Here is a 14,498-nt window from a genome sequence, read left to right on the forward strand (position 1 = left end):
ACAGAGCGTACATTGGAGCTTAAAGCTCTCACTGTCAATAGGCAAGCCTTAGGAGAGGGATTTCAACCTTTTAAAATGGAGGGAAATAGCACAAAACCCAGGAAATCACAAAACCATCTGTGGTTGGGGGAAAAGGGGAAAAGGCCTGGGAAAGGGAGTGTGGCCATCTGGGGAACCCTGGAAGAATGCATTTGGACCCCAGGAGAGTTGGATTGGAACCCTTGGGCCTGGGGCTCCCCACCCTTGATTTAAAGGAACATCTTAACCAAACGGCATTTCTCCAAAAGGAATGGTGTGTCTATTTCATTGAACCTCAAGAGTACTTCTAGTATTACTTATTGGTATGCAAAAGAATGGAATTATTTTATTGTTACTTGTTTTCTGAGGAAAGCAGCTGCTCATTGTTCTAGGACACATCTTCCTCTTGCAGTTTCACCCAATCGCCACTTCAGGAGGGTCAGCTTTCAAAATAAAGATTCCTTCATTTTAATGACAGTTGAGATCACGTTTACCACAGATGTGACTTACCAGCCGATCCAAGCTCGTACCAGCAGCTGTTGTCGGCCTTTCTTCAGGGTTATAGGGTCGAAAGCGGGTATTAAAGTTATCAGGAATGGAGCGGGAGGATCTTAAACCTGGAGCTGGTTTAGGCTGTCCACATCCTTGAAAGACCTGCAAGAACCAAGTTTTATTACACCAAAGGGTCCATCAAAATAGATTCTAGCAGCATCTAACTCTGGGTAGAAATTTAGCATTGATAAACCAGGTGAAAGTGATATGTCTGCAGTGTTATCATCAACCCTTGAAGAAGCAGACTTTTTAAATATTGATTTGCTGTGTGGTATTTTTGGTGGTCTTACTTGTTGAAGGCCATCCACCAAGCTTGGTAAATTAATCAGGGATTTCAGGTTGCGTCTTCTGTATCCAAACTATATGTTCCTATCCTTTGTCCCATAATGGACCTCGCTTCTTAGATGATGATGATTGCATTTATATCCTGCCCTTTTTCCTCCAAGGAACCCAAGGTGGCATACATATAGCTTCATCCCACGTACCTGTTTCCCTCGAATTATCCCCTACGGTGCAAAGCTGTCATTGTTGTTGTTGCTAGCTAAATCACAACCCGGGCAGCAGTGCTCCTAAGATCCTTTGCATACCAGGAAAAGGTTTTAAGGGGGGAAATGTAAAAAAATCATTACAAAATCAACAGATGACCCAATCCGATTCAAATTTGGTATGCTTAAAGCTCTCCTTAATATCTATTACTGTGCCAATTTTGATGTCTTTATCTTTAAAACTTACACAGATGAACGCATTTGTTTAATTTGAAGTTTAAACGTATCAAATCCTGCTCCTGCAGTGGCTGCTCGGAAAACAACAAATGATTCGCTCCAAAAGTAGTAGCAAAACAGGTCGGGTCTTTTGGCTTCATAGCACAATTAAAGCAGGATGCATGGGAGTACTTCACAGTCAAAGCAGATTATAAACTGGAAAACTTCAGAGTCCTTTGCACACAATTTGCAGTGATTGGCGTGATAAAGCTCTTAATCCTCCTCCTCTCCCTTTTATCCTCACAACGTCAACCCTGTGAGGTTGGTTGGGCTGAGAGTTTGTGACTGGCCCAAAGCCACCCAGTGGGTTTCCATGGCTGAGTGGGGACTAGAACCCAGATCTCCCGACTCCCAGTCTGACACTTTAGCCACTACACCACACTGGCTCTCCCTAACATGGGCTGAATGAAAAAAAGAGCGGATAGGTTCCATTTTGGTTTCCACGTAGGCTGAACAAACAATATCTGTGTTTTTCAACATTTTTTTCAGCGTACTAAAAATCACCTGAGCATGGTCTTGAGCATGGACTACCTCCAGGACTGCACAGGGTCCCCCTTTCAAGTCTGAGAAACCTCTCTGGGCTTTGTTGTTTTGGGATTGTTCAGGGACGTCCAAAGGCAATGGAGCTTCCTTCATTTAGGGCAAGGGTTCAGAACCTCAGACCTACTGGCCGAATCCTGCCCTCCTGGGTTTTCAATTTTGCTCTTTGGGGTTCCCCAGAAGGCTATACTGTTTCCCCTGGTCTTCCCTTCCCCCCTGATCATTTGGTGGTTTCCCAGCTATAGTGCAGTTTTTTCTCTTCAAGGTTGAAATGCCTCTCCTAAGAGTTAGTTACTGGCAGGAAGAGCTTTAGGATAAAATATGCTGGTATTTTAGCCCCACCCCTTTTGCCTTTAGCCCCTCCCACCACTAGAATGTGGGCACTGAAAGCTTCTTCAGAACAGAATTTGGGCTTTGGGGTGAAAGAAATTCAATATGTTCAGGGTTTATTTAGGCTTTGCTCTGGACCTCCACAGTGCCAAGACTGGGAAATTCCTCACCACCACCCTAAAATAGCCTTGAAAGGATAGCTTTTTCAGTGGGGGGAGAAATCTACCTCATAGGAAGGGCAACATTTGAAGCAAAAATCAGCACTCATGGAAATACAGTTCAGCCCTAGTGCATCAACATAAGAGAGAAATTTTACTCTCCCTTAGGGCAGGTTCACTTGATTTTTCTGTACTGACTGGCGTGTGAATGGACTTCATTGACAACCATTGTGCTTCAAGTGATATCTTCTCAAAGGAGAGTGGCCTGTTCCCTTAATTGAATAAAACTGAGTGGGAGCCATTTCTGAGACCTATCAAACTAAGGAATGCTAAAGTGGAGAGACAAGGCTTTTGAATTCAAGTGTGCACCTCAAGAATCCTGATCAACATAAATTGAAGGAGGCATTTTTGGTAGATGGCTAATGGCCCCGGAGAAGGTGACATATTACAAAGACGATTGTGTCATAATAGCCTCAATGTGGCTGGTGTTATAGATGGGTGAGACTAAGTGGCTGAAAATTAAAAGGAGGAAATTGATCTCATTGATACTATTTATTGATGTGTCAGATTCTAGACCGAGGTCTGACAGAATGAAATAGTGTTGTTAGACTCCACAGAACATAATGTCACACTTCTGAATGGCTTTAAAATTAAGTAAAGTGTATGCTTCATTTAATCACTTTCCACATGTTATATTTCGAAAGCCAGGCACATACAGGAGATCACAAGCAGGATCTAGATAAACCCAACCCAAGCAAGCCTAGGGGGGTCTGTGGATCTCGATTAATAACATTTGTTGTATTTGCCATATTCATGTAATATATTTGATATTAAAGGCCTGTGATTTAGGCTGACATGAATGTCCATCTGACTTCAAGCTAGCAAAGAGCTTGTCAGAAAAGGTTTTGCTAACATGGGAGATCTGCAGGAAGCGGAAACCTGGGAGTCTGCAAAAATTAAACAATGCCCCATTATTTGTAGCCCCAGGACTCTCTTAGATATAAGGGAGACCTAAATGATGGGACACGTCTTGTGTCTGAGATATAGTGTAAGGAAAAAAGACTTGTGTGCCCTGATGTGAATGCAAATGAAGAGGAGCCCAGGTGGGGAATGCATGTTATCAGTTCTTGGAGACACCACCAATGGCCTAAGAGAACAGCTTGGGCAGGCTCTTTTGAAGTTTTCTTTTATAATATTGGGAACCCAGTATTAAATCCTACTATTGCTACATAGAAGGATATGTGAGGCAAAGCACTGTGTGGGACATGGTGGAGGCAATCCATAGCTAGCTACCAAGCAGCAAAAACAAAGTCTCCTGGTTTCCCAAACCAGAAGCCTTTGTACGAGTCAGGAAATACTACCTGATCCACTCTCACTAATTCCTTGGCCAAGCTTCCTTGGCTTGTGTAGTTGGTCTTCTACTCTGGTCTGATTTGGGTTGTGGTACACAAACTGAATCCTTGCCTAACATCCCTTTGATTGACAGTTCAAGACCTACTGAGAGCTCAATTCTCATCCCCTCAATTCTACTAGGGATGGATGAACCTGTCAGTTTTGCTTTGTCCCATATTTGATTTTTTTTAAAAAAAACCTCAAGTTTTTTCAGTCCCCTTTATGAAGATATTTGCAGATTTCTTATAAAAAAAAAAACCCGAACAAAGTTCTCATCCCGGCCAAATTCAATAGTTGCATATATTCCCAGCACGGGAAGCACCATGTTGTACCTGCCTACTATGCAGATATTAAAGCTAAGGAATATATCAGACCAAAGAGGGGGCAACCCTAATTCTGTACTAACATTTATTTTATTTTTATTACATTTTAATAATGTAATGTGATTTTTTCTCTGCTTTTGAATTTTTAAAACCTCAAGTTCTTTCCATCCCATTTCTTTGCTATTTTTAAAAAGTTCTTATCAAAAATCAAACTGAACAAAATCCTCACTCATCTCTACATTCTATCCCTACACAGGATGCACAAAGCTAGAAAACCATCTATGCTAGCATTTAGCTTAGACTTTACAGGCAAAACAAGTTTCTAAGGAGACCAAACAATGTTACAGTTTGGGCTGGATCCAGGATCTGCCTTCCTTGAGAAGGGCTCTGTTTGCAGAAGGTCCCCTCCACAAAATTCTTGAGGACCCCCTCCCCCCCACAACAACTCATCCCATGCATCAGTGTCTCATGACTGTGTAGCATTATCAGGGGGCTGAAGGCAAGGAGGGGGTGGGGAAGTCCACTTCCATCAGGGCAATTGATCCAGTGTAAATCTGGATCCAAGCATTTGTCATCTAGTTGAGGCATTTAGGGCTCATCTACACCAAGCAGGATATTATTATTATTATTATTATTATTATTTATTTATATAGCACCATCAATGTACATGGTGCTGTACAGAGTAAAACAGTAAATAGCAAGACCCTGCCGCATAGGCTTACAATCTAATAAAATCATAGTAAAACAATAAGGAGGGGAAGAGAATGCCAACAGGTACAGGGAAGGGTAAGCAGGCACAGGGTAGGGAAAAACTAACAGTAGAAAGTAACAGTAGAAGTCTGCACAACATCAAGTTTTAAAAGCTTTAGGAAAAAGAAAAGTTTTTAGTTGAGCTTTAAAAGCTGTGGTTGAACTTGTAGTTCTCAAATGTTCTGGAAGAGCGTTCCAGGCGTAAGGGGCAGCAGACGAAAATGGACGAAGCCGAGCAAGGGAAGTAGAGGCCCTTGGGCAGGCGAGAAACATGGCATCAGAGGAGCGAAGAGCACGAGCGGGGCAATAGTGTGAGATGAGAGAGGAGAGATAGGAAGGAGCTAGACCGTGAAAAGCTTTGAAGGTTAACAGGAGAAGTTTATATTGGATTCTGAAGTGAATTGGAAGTCAATGAAGAGATTTCAGAAGCGGGGTAACATGGTCGGAGCGGCGTGCTAAGAAGATGATCTTTGCGGCAGAGTGGTGAACAGAAACCAACGGGCTGATGTGAGAAGAAGGAAGGCCAGAGAGAAGAAGGTTGCAGTAGTCCAACCGTGAAATAACCAGTGCATGAACAAGCGTCTTGGCAGAAGAGACAGACAAAAATGATCGAATCCTGGCAATATTATACAGGAAAAATCGACAAGATTTAGCTACTGCCTCAATATGAGGAATAAAGGAGAGCGAGGAGTCGAAGATAAAGCCAAGGCTACGAGCTTCCTTGACCGGAGTAAGCGTAACATCATTGACAGTAAGAGAGAATGAGAGATGAGGAGAAGGTTTAGGAGGAAAAACAAGCAATTCAGTCTTTGCCATGTTAAGCTTCAAGCGACGATGAAGCAGCCAAGCTGAGATATCTGAAAGACATGCCGAGATACGATCGTGAACATCAGGAGAAAGTTCCGGAGATGACAGATATAGTTGTGTATCATCGGCATACAGATGATATTGGAGACCATGAGATTGAATAAGCTTGCCCAAGGGCAACATGTATAAGGAAAACAACAACGGGCCAAGCACCGAGCCTTGCGGAACCCCTACTGAAAGGGGAAAGGAGGAAGACAAGCTGCCATTAGTCAACACGCTGAAAGAGCGACCCGCTAGATAGGAGGCAAACCAGTTATAGACAGAGCCACAAAATCCACGGTCATGAAGGGAATCTAAGAGAAGATCATGATCAACCGTGTCAAAGGCTGCAGTTAGATCAAGGAGAATAAGAACGGAATAATGGCCTTTAGACTTGGCAGTAAGGAGATCATTGGTGATCTTAGTAAGGGCTGTTTCGGTGGAATGCAGAGGACGGAATCCAGATTGAAATGGATCCAAAGCAGAGTTACTAGAAAGAAAGTCAAGACAGCGAGAGTAGACCACACGCTCCAGGATCTTTGAAACAAACGGCAACAAAGAGACAGGTCGGTAGTTAGACAGAGATAGCCTATCAAGAGTAGGTTTCTTGAGAATGGGAGAGACTGTAGCATGTTTAAAAGCAGAAGGAGATGAACCAGAGGACAGAGAAAGATTAATAATATGTAGCAAGGAAGGGAGGATAGCAGGAATAAGATTAATAAAGACGTGAGAAGGAATCGGATCACGAGAACAAGTGGAAGGCTTCGAAGAGCGCAGTATTGTAGACAGTTCATCCGCAGAGACCGAAGGAAACGCAGAGAAATTTGCAGGAGGAGCTGACATATGAGGAACTGGAAGAGGAGCAGAGCTGGCCAGATCAGAGCGGATAGTTTGGATTTTAGCATTGAAAAAAGAGGCAAAGTTATTAGCAGACAGAGAGGCGGGGAGAGATGGCGGATTAGGCTTCAGAAGAGAATTGAAGGACGCAAAGAGCCGCTGAGGATGCCTAGCATTTGACTGGATCAGCGTTGAGTAGTACTGCTGTTTGGCCAGTGAGATGGCAGAAGAGAAAGAGGAGAGTACAAATTTGTAATGGACAAAGTCTGCCCGGTCCCTGGTCTTACGCCAAAGGCGTTCAGCTGCCCGGGAACAAGAGCGAAGGTAGCGGAGGGAAGAGGTGAGCCACGGTTGGGGTTGAGAAGGGCGAACTATCCGAGTTGTAGATGGAGCAAGATTATCAAGAGTTGAAGATAAGGAGGAATTAAAGAAGGAGACAGCTGAGTCCAAGGAGACAGCCGAACAGACAGAAGGAAGGGAGGAGGCTAGAGACTGGGAAAAAGCCTCGTAATTGATAGATTGCAAGTCACGACAAGAGCGAGAAGCGGGACGTGAAGGAGGAGGATTATGAGTAATATTGAAAGAAACTAGGTGATGATCTGACAGCGGAAAGTGAGGAAATATTCCACTATGAAAGCAGTATATAAAAGGCAGGAGCCACACTACTACTTTATAGCAGTATTGAAGTGCACTGCAGGATCTACACTACTGCTTTATAGCAGTACTGAAGTGCACGGACAACTGTTGGGGCCCAGGACACATCTACACCAAGCAGGATATAACACTATGAAAGGGATATGAAAGCAGTATGTGGTCTGTGTCAATGGGCCCCAACAGTTGCCAGTACACTTCAATACCACTATAAAGCAATAGTGTGGCACCTGCCTTTTATATGCCACTTTCATAGTGGAATATCCTGCTTGGTGTAGATGAGCCCTTAGTAGCAAAACCATGTTCCATACCTTTGCTGTCACGTGCATACTGTTTTCTTGCATGTTCATGATGGCTTCAGAAATCTTGACATCAATAGGATCCATCACTGATTCGATGTTGAAAGGCCCCTCTAATCGGTCTGCTACCAAAAGCATCGCATCTGTTAAAAGACAAAGGAGCCAGCCATCAGATAATGAGTAACTGTGGAGCCTCATGTGATTCGGCACAATGTGTCCCGATAGAGATGATTCTACTTCACCGTCTTGCAATTGTCTCACAGAGAATCAATGGAAACCAGGTGTGTCTCCTACACAGAACACACAGCCGCACAGCTGGCGAAACTGCTGTGGCCACTTCAATTTGACATTAGCAGGAGATAAAGGGGGAAGGAGGGAGAGGGAATACTGAAGACTTCCAGCAAATGCGCAGATAACAGTCACCAAAAGGTGAATGTATTGCCCCAACTATGGCCTTAGCTAGACCTAAGGTTTATCCCGGGATCGTCCCGGGTCGTCCCTGCCTGCTCCTGGGATATCCTGTATGTCATTTACATGAACAGGGATGACCCTGGGATGATCCCGGGATAAACCTTAGGTCTAGCTAAGGCCTAAGTCTGCGGACCTTTCACACTTTCTGTTTTAACGGGGAACCTGCAAAATGTTTTCTGCATACACACATGCATTTTCCAACTGTGAGCATCCTGCAACTATATGAACCAGTTAGCCAGGATTGACTTTGACAGTAGTCACTGAAGAAGTACAAAAATACTTTTTTCATTTTATTATGCTGATGTCCCAGCCTTCTTTCAAGGAGCTCAGAGTGGAACACATAACATCCCACTTTATCTTGACAACAAACCTGGGAGGTAGATTGAACTAAAAGTAAGTGACTGTGTCCCCAAAGCACCCCCAGGGAACTTCATGGTTTCTCAGGGATTTTGGGTCTCTCAGCTCCACGTCCAACTCTACACTGGTACAGTGCCCCCAGATGCACAGGCAAAATGCCCCAGGTTCAATCCCCGGCAGGTTCAAAATGCCCCAGGTTCAATCCCTGAGAAGAATGGGGGCTCATCTACACCAAGCAGGATAGTCCACTATGAAAGCGGTATATAAAAGGCAGGAACCACACTACTGCTTTATAGTGGTATTGAATTGCACTGACAACTGTTGGGGCCCATTGACACACACCATATACCGCTTTCATAGCACTTTCATAGTGTTATGTCCTGCTTGGTGTGGAGGTGTCATGGGTCCCAACAGTTGGCAGTGCACTTCAGTACCACTATAAAACAGTAGTATAGATCCTGCAGCGCACTTCAATACCGCTATAAAGCAGTGGTGTGGCTCCAGCCTTTTATTTACTGCTTTCATACCACTTTCATAGTGGAATATCCTGCTTGGTGTAGATGAGCCCTGGGAAAGAGCCCTGTGTGGGGAGGATTTGTCCCACATGGCTGGCATTTGCAGGAATCAGTGCCTGCAAGCGATGGCTAAGTCACTTTCTCCATGCATGGAGAGGCATGGAGCTCCATGCCTTTCTCTGCACAGAGGGGAAAAATGGGTGGAGCGGTGTGTGATGATGTCACAGCAGGGGGAGGGGCTTCAGGGCTGGGGCCCATCCCTGTTATATCATCTGGCCCAATGGCTTGATTCAAGGGAGGGGCAATCCAGCTCACAGACCAAAATAAGTTGTTTGCCCCTGATATATATTAAACCTCCGGCTGAAGGAACCAGAAGCAAGTTGAAACCTTTCCCCACAAAAACTATCTCCTGTTCTTCTTCTCTAAAGGAGCGGGGGGGGGGGGGGTTGGAGGCAGCAGAGAGTTTAAAAATGGCATTAATAATGGATGGCGTATCCTATTGCCTCATGCAGCAGAGACAAAAACATCCCTTTTATCTTGACACCTGAAACAGATAATTTGCTAGACAATTCGTATATAGACTTATCCATCATAAAAATGAAAGCTGATCGAAATGAACCCTTGGGGTATATTCAGGAGTTTTGCACAAGACGGAGAAAACTTTGATGTGATATACTGGGATCTTATAATTAAAGCAGCTGTTCATTCTGACCCCAAGGACCCCATTTCCTTGCAATACAAACAGGGGATAAATATTGGATTCCTGCCATGACGTACAGGTACAAGCCGTGTTTTATGCTCCGTGCATTTTACAAAATGCAGCTGGATGCTGTCTGTTGGAAGATCTATTTCATGGTTCTGCTGGGGTTACACAAGCTCGTTTGTTTAATTACATAGCTTCGTACTCAGAGTGTTACATAATGGAGAATAACAAGAAGGTGGTGATGTATATGCTACTGTATTTACAGCACACCTTTGACCAGCTGAGATACTGCCAGGTAATTCATCATCCAAAAGTATATGCTACCTTGCACTCTAACCCCAAAGCACGTTCAGACAGTGTTCGTTTTATTGCCATGTATAAAAAGAACATTCTTTTCTCAAAATGTAGAATTGCTTTTAAGCTCCAGACAAGACTGACACCAATAGGTTCTATATTTAAGACCTTGTTAGCTAACCAGCCTTTACAGAAACATTGCAAAAGATTGTAAGCTTCCTCCGGGTTTGACTTGGGATAGCCACTTATGCATTGCCTAAAAATGAGGAAACACATCACTGAAACAAAGGACACACATTTGCATAACATTTGTATATGCTAATATATATGCCCATTTAAAAATAATGGGCCTGTTCAGACAACATGCTAAACCATGGTTAGGCCACTAACCCTTTTGCAGCAAATGGTTAGTGAGCATGTTTAAACCATGGTTATGTAGTCACCATGGTTAGGAATGGTTCACACGACACACTAAACCATAATGTTTAGCTCAAAATGCTTAGGCACTGTGGGGTAGCTTGTCATGTCAACAGGGTCAGTGACTAGAGCTGAAATAGAAAGTCAAGGCATCTCTCTATAATGGAGAAGACTGTGACCAGGTTACCTGTGTGACTTGCACTTTTTGCTGTTCTAACTGTTGATAGGCAATTTCAAGGTCCATCCTTATGGTTCCCCTTCCTTATGGTTTTTTCTTGTTTATTTTGGATTTGGAATGGATAGGCCTTCAAGCAGAGGGTGTCTTCAAATAGAAGACTGTCCTTGGTAAGGTAGAACACATGGCCACTGTAGTTAGGGTGACTATATTTTGGAAACCAAAAAGGAGGACAACATGGTGGGTCCCCAAGGGGGCGTGCCCACCTACATGTCCGGCCCCAGGGGGCATGTCCAACACCAAGGCGGCGGTGCCCACCAAAACATAGCCTTGGTCACATATCTGTTCTGACTGTATCTGTTCTGTACAGCACCATGAAAATTGATGGCGCTATATAAATAAATATTAATAATAAATATTAATAATCCTCACTCTGCTACAAGCTGCTGCTACTGCTGCTGTTAACGGGGTTTGCTGCCGGCTGGCTGGCCGGCTTTTGTATTTCTAAATTTCATTTTGTGTGTGTGTGTGTGAAACTTGTGTATGATTGTTACAAGTTTCTCTACTCTAACATTAGGGTGGGTGTTGTGGGCAGTGGACAGTACTTCACCCATTCACGCTTCTCACTTTTATACATTAGCTTCTCAAGGCTTGTGCGTTGGCACCACTTTGCACATCCAGACTTTGGACACCTGTCTACTTCCTGCACAAACACGTGACTCTGAGACCCTTTAAAGATTAAAACTTTATTCTTTTAAAGCTCCTCAATCATAAATGGAAAACCTGTTTTCCCCAAACCATTACATGAAAATGAAACTGGAACTTTTGGTTTTGCTTTCAATGATGCTGTATGTCGGATGGGGCCTTCACAGCTTGCAATTCACCAGTCCCAACACAGCCCACCAAGGAAGTCTACCAGGGACTTGATAAGCCTCGTTTTGGTTGCCTGATTGCCATTGGAAAAAGTGGGACATTGATAAGCAAGGATAGCGGACTGCTTTTAGTTTGGTGGATTACAGGTTGTCCACTTGTATTTTAGAAAGAATAAAAATAGAGTTTGGGAAAGGGGAGTGAGTGCTGTACGTCCATAATTTTTCACACAGCTTTAAAAATGCCAGGAACAACCATTAGGGATGTTGAAGAAATCCACAAAAGATTCAAACAAGTTCAGATTTCCATGAATCTGACCTGCGGCATTTTCTGAGTAGCGTGGATTCTGCAGACTTGCAGACCGTTTTTTTAAAAAAAATTGGGGGAGGGGTTGTGCAAATTTACACTTGCCCCGTGCACATTTGTGCAAATGCACATTTGGAAACTGGAACAAACTGCTCATACCTAAAAATCGAATTACGTCAATGAGTGCACAATGGAACAAAAGATGACTGCTATTTTGGTCTACAAATCCATCATCATTGGTTATGCTGGCTAGGGCTGGTGGGAGTTGTAGGCCAAAACATCTGGAGAATTACCAACTTGTCCACCACTGCTCTAAATCTCTGAAAGATTGAGAGGCTCAGTCACTGCATTGACATCTCCTGCATTTCAAGGTACAAAAATGAGTTTTTGATCTTCACTGTCCAGCCTGGGCACATTCAGAGTTGTAAGAAGGAGAAAATAAAGAAGTGACTGTAGTTATTATTATTTTTTTTAAAAAAGAATAGTGTTCTGGTCAGTTCTTGAACATCAGATTTGCAGCCCTACACCCACAATCAGACACAAGGGGAGGGTTGCTTTGAGCAGCAAAAGAAATATTGTGCCAACCCTGAATTTCTGCTCAGAGCAGGAAAGGAAAATTGATATGACAATGCTCTTATGCAATTTTCTTGCTGAATTTAAAAATGTAGATGTCAAGACCGGGTTTCCAGGAAAGTAAAATAGCTCAGCTGCACACTTTCCACCTAGTTAATGAGTAGATTCATAATGTAGATGGACACAAAGCTTTTGCGTCTTTACTAGAAATGCAACACGTTACCACCTCTACCGAACAAAGAAATCACGGGCCATTTTTCCTGTGTTCCGTCCCCCCCACCCTGGCACCCCCTCCACTTTGCGCAGGTTTCATGACTGGTAAATCACGAAACGGCATTTCTCCTCTTGAAATAAAATGCATGAAGTCTCACAACACTGACTTATTTACACATGTGGCAGATTAGAGATGTTGTAATGGGAAAGTGTAAAACCAATGCTGAATTATGGGGCATCTATGAGTACACTGGGAGCCAAGCCAATTTCTAGTCTATTGGATTTGGGAAAGGAAAGACTGTGGAAAGGAGACCTTTTGCATCTCGCACATCATTCCTTACATTTCCTTAAAGTGATATATGTCACTATGGATTTATACAGTTTTGGAGGAATATGGAGAGGCAGCAGGAAGGAATTCTTTGCATACTGGAATCAGGGCTATTTATTTATTTTTCATCTTATTTTGTTACGTTTCTATTCCACCCTTTCTCCACGGAGCTCAGAGCAGCATACATGGTTCCCCAGCCCCAGTTTTAACCTCACAATAACCCTGTGAGCTAGGTTAGGCTGAAAGCGTGCGACCGGGCCAGTGATCTTCATAGCTGAGCAGGGATGTGGACTACGGATTAGTCCAACACTCTAATCATCACAACACACGGATTCTCACATAATGTTGAATGTGCAAAATGCCTGCTTCTTTGGGCTTCCTCGAAAAAGGAGGTGGAGCCAAAAGGAAAAGAGGGCAGGGCCAAAATACCATCATATTCTAGTTTAAACTCTTACTGCCAGTAACTGAGTATTATAAGATGCATTTCAATAGTTTAGAATGGGGATAAAGCCTCCTCAAAGTTGAGAAACTGCCATATATTTGATGGTTAGATAAAGCAAAGGGGGCCTTTTGGGGGTCAAGACTGCAATCCCCAAAGGGCTAGATATGGCTGCCAAGGCTGAGGTTCTGCCCCCCTTTGACTTCTTAATGCAAATTTAGTTTTCTTCTGGGTGATAGATTACTGCTGTGCAAATTATGTGTTTGCAATGCCTGTCTAAAGTGCATATATTACAAGTTCTTTAAACAAGACCCCAGGCCCTATGGAGATTGCTGTAACAAATGGCTTTCTTTTCTTTTTTTCGCTCACCAATTGTCTTGTTTTAATCAGCCCCATTGGTCTGAGAGGAAGCATTATTTTCTGGCGGGTGCGTGGGTGGGTAGTGTTTAATTTTTCTGATTAGAGGTTATTTTGGCTGTTGTCTTAGTCCAGATGTGATGTGGGACATAAGGGCCTCTTTCTATCCAAAAGCTTGGATACAAGCAAATGAATAAATAGAAAAAGTGAGCGAATGAATAGAAAAGCAACTGAATATTTGATCCAGCCAAATGTAAGAAGTTTGAATACCAATGGGAGACAGTGAAGCATGTGTCTAGCTCACCAATTGAAATTAATGGGATCTCAGTTAGTCATAATTAAATTGAGTCCCATTTATTTCAGTGGGTCTTCTCTTCACATAATTAAATCTTTATCCAACCCATTGAGACATTAGGCTGCAATCGTATATACCAGCTTTCCCCAACCTGGTATCTTCCAGATCTTTTGAACTGCAAGTCTCATCAGCATCATCCAGCACAGCCAATAGTCAGGAATGCTGGGAGTTGTAGTCTAAAACTTCTGGAGTGCATCAGGTTGGGGAAGGATGCTATACACAGTTACCATTCCCACTCAACTCATTAGACTTACTTCTAAATGGATCTGCATTTGATTGTGCTAGAGGTGTGCTTAACTTTGGCTGGATTTTGAATAAAATAGAGCTATTGGCTCTAAATATTTGTATCCAATCTGAGATTTAAGATGGAGTGGACAGGCAATTAATTAATTAAAATTTAAGTACTGGTGGCCTTACACAATACAGTGTTTAAACAACAACAACAACAACTGAATTCAAACAAAAATGAAAAACCCAGGTAAATAAACATAAAATGCCAACTTTGAATTAAATCCATTAAAACAACCGAGTTCAAATCATTCAAGTAATTTGGAACTGTTCATTTAAATTAAATAAAAATAAACGGAAAGCATAAAAAGTAATGCAAATGGAATTCAGTACGAATTCCCTTTTATGTTTAATGAAGTAGGCAAACTGTTGTTTTGTTT

At 42.9% G+C, this 14,498-nt stretch overlaps 1 protein-coding gene across 1 annotated transcript in view; it reads right to left on the reverse strand.

The window, feature by feature from the left end:
* Positions 1-14,498, reverse strand: part of GPC6 (glypican 6) — a 912,081-nt gene that overhangs the window by 63,488 nt on the left and 834,095 nt on the right. Inside the window, exons 5-6 of the mRNA XM_063126065.1 lie at positions 7,470-7,600; positions 529-672 (exon numbers count right to left, since the gene is read on the reverse strand). Coding sequence (XP_062982135.1) covers positions 529-672; positions 7,470-7,600 — 275 coding nt within the window. The remainder of the gene's footprint in view (positions 1-528; positions 673-7,469; positions 7,601-14,498) is intronic.

This window comes from Elgaria multicarinata, chromosome 5 (genome assembly GCF_023053635.1).
Source record: "Elgaria multicarinata webbii isolate HBS135686 ecotype San Diego chromosome 5, rElgMul1.1.pri, whole genome shotgun sequence".
Lineage (NCBI taxonomy): Eukaryota > Metazoa > Chordata > Lepidosauria > Squamata > Anguidae > Elgaria > Elgaria multicarinata.